Source organism: Condylura cristata, unplaced genomic scaffold (assembly GCF_000260355.1).
Source record: "Condylura cristata isolate star-nosed mole 26May11 unplaced genomic scaffold, ConCri1.0 scaffold00009, whole genome shotgun sequence".
NCBI lineage: Eukaryota > Metazoa > Chordata > Mammalia > Eulipotyphla > Talpidae > Condylura > Condylura cristata.
Genome location: NW_004567110.1, coordinates 2,484,369 through 2,488,040, shown reverse-complemented (window position 1 = coordinate 2,488,040; position 3,672 = coordinate 2,484,369). Strand labels below are relative to the sequence as shown.

Genomic DNA, 3,672 nt, shown 5'->3' with positions numbered 1-3,672 from the left:
GCGCGTCCAGGCCGTGCATGACTGCGGGGGGCTGTGACGTGCCCCGAGCTGGGGTGTGTCCCGGCCAGGCCTGGGCCCCTGCACCCCGAGCTGGAACAGCTGCACGGTGAACGAGGAGCCGACCCCCCTGGGCTGGGGCTGGCTCCGCAGTTCGTGATGTTTATGCAGCAACCTGCCCGGCCCCGGCCCCTCAGCGAGCGGCGGCCAGCGGGTGTCCGTGGGGCTCCGCCTAGCCGCGTTCCGAGGCGCCATCGGCGACGGGCAGGGCAGCCTGCGCAGCGTTGTTCCACACTAGCCTACCCGCCCGCCATGACCTGGCTTTTCCAAACAGGAACTGGTGAGGGGAAGCCGTGAGAGGCTCCCGCCAAAGCAGTGTCCATCAAGGTGTCGTCCAGAGAGGGGCTCCGTGCCGGGCCTCGGGGACCCCAGTGCACCATGCGTCGCCAGAGCGGCGGGGACCGAGCTCGGCCCCACGGATGCTCCCCTGCCCGAGGCAGCGGCCCTGGATCTCCCTTCCGATGGCTCCACCTCCTCGGTGCCCCAGGCCAGAGCACGTGGCGGGGCCCTTGTCCACGTGCCCAAGCCGCCTGCTCACGGTGACCAGGGCGCCGGGGCCCTGGGGCCCAGTGAAGGAGAAGGGTGGTCGGGCCCTGCCCCTTTGGAGCCCGGCACCCACTCGCCCAGGCGGCCCGGGCTGGGAGCTCCTGCAGACCAGCGCCGCAGCACCGGCACTGGGGTGCCTTGGTGGGCTTCTTAATTCGCCCTGTGGTTGAGAAATGCTGGCCTGCAGAAAAGGCCACTGGCACCAGGGAGGCCAGTTTCCCTTGTTGGGTGCTTTCTCGCTGTCCTGCCTCCCTCTGCGGTCAGTGCCCGCCACGCAGCTCCCGCCGGCCCTCGCCACTGGGGCCGGGGCCCAGCCCTCCATCCGACCTGGGGAGGCAGGGCTGAGACCGCCCGGCCGTTCGTCTGTGCGTCATCGGTCCAGATGTTCCCCAGTCAGGGCCCACGCGCCGAGAACGGGGAGCCAGGACTGCTCCGTCCACCTCCCCTGTAGGCAGAGGGGGCCTTGATGCTGTGGCCACGCTGACCACAGCCGCATGGAAGCAGAGCACCGGCTCTGGGCTAACCTGGAGTCTGAAAACCCAGACAGCGGCTCACACGGAGAAAGAGACGAACAGGCCGGTGGGTGGGTAGCACCTTCCGCCGGCCCGCTGTGGCCGAGATCCAAACACAAGGGCCAGCTCGGGCGCGGCTGTCGGACAGCTGGGGGGAGGGGGGACTGGGACACCGGGCCGGACGCCGTGCTAGCAGGCGTCAAAAGCCACGACTGGCCCGGGGCCCGGGCCTGGGCGCCCGGGGGGCGTGTGGCCCTTCTCTGCTCACGCCCACCGCGTCAGAGGCTGTGCTGCAGGGGCCTGGTGCAGCTCTGTCCCCTCGCTGGACGGGCAGGGCGTGAAGACAGGCCCACGATGCTAACGCCCAGCAGGAAGGCCGAGTGAGCGGCAGCACTGACCGGACGGGACGAACAGGCAGGAGAACAGACCCCCGCGCCCGCCCCGGCCCCCCGCGGACGTCCCGATCTGAGAGCTGGGACTCCCGGCCACGGTGGGCGGGGCCGCTGGGCCCGGAGCCCACTTTCTCCACGAGAGAAGAACCCGGGGACCCTTGACTGGGCGCCCCCTGGGGGCACCTCCTCGGGTGCAGTGAGAGAAGTCCACAGCCTCCCGGGAAAGCGCGGCCACCACAGGGGAAGCACCAGGCCCAGCACCAGCCTGGCCGCGAGCGCAGACGTTCACTGCGCTAGGAAACGCCGCAACTGTCCTCCCACAGCCACCGGCAGGAGGGAAGAAGCCAGGCAAGTCGCGTCGGGGCCTGAAGCTGTGGTCGCCAAATGAGAAAACTGCTGCGATGCTCCTAACCCGGTAAGCAAAAGTCAGCTCCGTGGAAAGACTTTGGGGGGTTTCTAGAGCTCCTGAGCAGGGAGGGGCAGAAGGCAATTCCCGCAAGGGGGACCCCTCCAGGCCAGGCCTGAAGGAAGGGCTGACGGTCCCCAGTTGACCCAAGGGCCTGGCCATGGCCCCGGGGGCGGGGGGAGGACGGGGGGGCAAAGGGGAGCAGCTGAGACCCACGAGGACTCCACGGCGCAGCCGGCCCTTCTGTGTCCAGACTGGGACCACTGTCCCCTCTGTACCAAGGGCCTGCTGGGACCCTGAGCAATCATACACCCTCTCCGTGCCCAGCTTCCTTTAAAGATCAAAGGTCATCACACCCTTGAGGGCAACGCTCGAGGTCTTCATGAGAAACCCCACACCAGTCCCAAGCAGCAGCCCCCAGAGGCTCGGCACCCTAAATCTCTGACCCCTGGGACCAACTCTCTTCCCCAGGAGGACAAAGGTCTCAGAGCAACTGTACCTGTTCTCCAAACTCTGAGCCCACAATTTGGAAAATCTACGTGTCAGTGACCTTTGGGGGAACTGTCCACTCCCACCTACGGGGCGCCTCAGCACCCCGCCGTACAGAACGTGACGCTAAAGTGCACCAACACCCTTGCAGAAAGCTCCCTCGTGCCACACTGTGCCCGCGCCAGAGCCAGCGGGTGCCGCTGCCTTTAAGAAGTCACTGGGTCGACTCTCTCCGAGGGGTGGACGCCCCCTGCGGTCAGTCCCTCTGGGCAGCACAGCAAGACCCACGTGCATCCCAGCACTTCCAGTCCTGGACAGCGAGTAGGAGGGTGGACAGGTTCTAGACTGGCAGGGACGGTGACCAGGCCCAGGGCAGCACCTCTGGGTCTGGGCCAGGCTCTCCTTTGCTCCTGTCATGGAAAGGGCCTCCGAGGCCCTCATCCCGGCACCGGGGCTGTCCCCAGGAGACAGCAGGCCGTCCCTTCCGGGCCACCCAGCTGGAGCGGGGCGGAATGCCTCCACGATGCAGTGATCACCTGAGACGGACCAGTCCCCAGCAGGCCGCTAACCTTGTCCTGAGACCAACGCCAACTTCCCTCTCCTCGTAAGTCAAATTCGATTAGACACTTTCTTGAAATACATAGAGCTGCGTTTGGGGGGGGGGGTGCCCTTCATTTTTTTGTTAGCAAAAGAAACATCTGTTCCTGCTCACTCCCATCCACGCGTCCCAGCGGACAGCGTTGTGCCTCGCCACCGCTGCTCTGCCCGGGCCTCTCCCGTCCTGGTAAAGACGAGAGGGAACACGGACACACGCAGAGCCGCCCGCCAGCGCCCTCACTCCAGCTGCAAGTAAGCGGGGGCCAGGAGACGGTGGACGTGAGGATGTCCTTGATGAACGTTGTCACTGGCTTTGGAGTCTGCCTTGGTGGCTGTTTTGTGTGGACAACACTCGCCGGCTGAGCAAAGTGCATGCTTGAAAATGTGGGGGCCTGGCGAGCTCCAGTGATCCGTGATCTTCTTGCCCACCCACCCCCTAAAAATAAGCTAATAGAATTTAGAACCTAGCGTTTAAAAATGCGGAGGGCGCTGCGGCAAGGCAGAGGCGCCCTGCAGCATGCTTGGGCAGGGTGAGCCACCAGCCCCCCGCGGGCCGCTGGCGTGTGGCTCGGAGCAGCCGGAAGCGGGTTATGAACAGAACCGTGTGATGGGCAAGGAAAAGGAAGCCCTGGCGGCCTCCATCCTGGGCCTGCCCACACCGAAGCACACTGGC

At 66.0% G+C, this 3,672-nt stretch overlaps 1 protein-coding gene across 1 annotated transcript in view; it reads right to left on the bottom strand.

Moving 5' to 3' along the window:
* The window catches only part of KCNK9 (potassium channel, two pore domain subfamily K, member 9), a 92,552-nt gene that overhangs the window by 87,500 nt on the left and 1,380 nt on the right, over nucleotides 1-3,672 (bottom strand). Inside the window, exons 2-3 of the mRNA XM_004679970.2 lie at nucleotides 1,159-1,263; nucleotides 460-616 (exon numbers count right to left, since the gene is read on the bottom strand). Coding sequence (XP_004680027.2) covers nucleotides 460-616; nucleotides 1,159-1,263 — 262 coding nt within the window. The remainder of the gene's footprint in view (nucleotides 1-459; nucleotides 617-1,158; nucleotides 1,264-3,672) is intronic.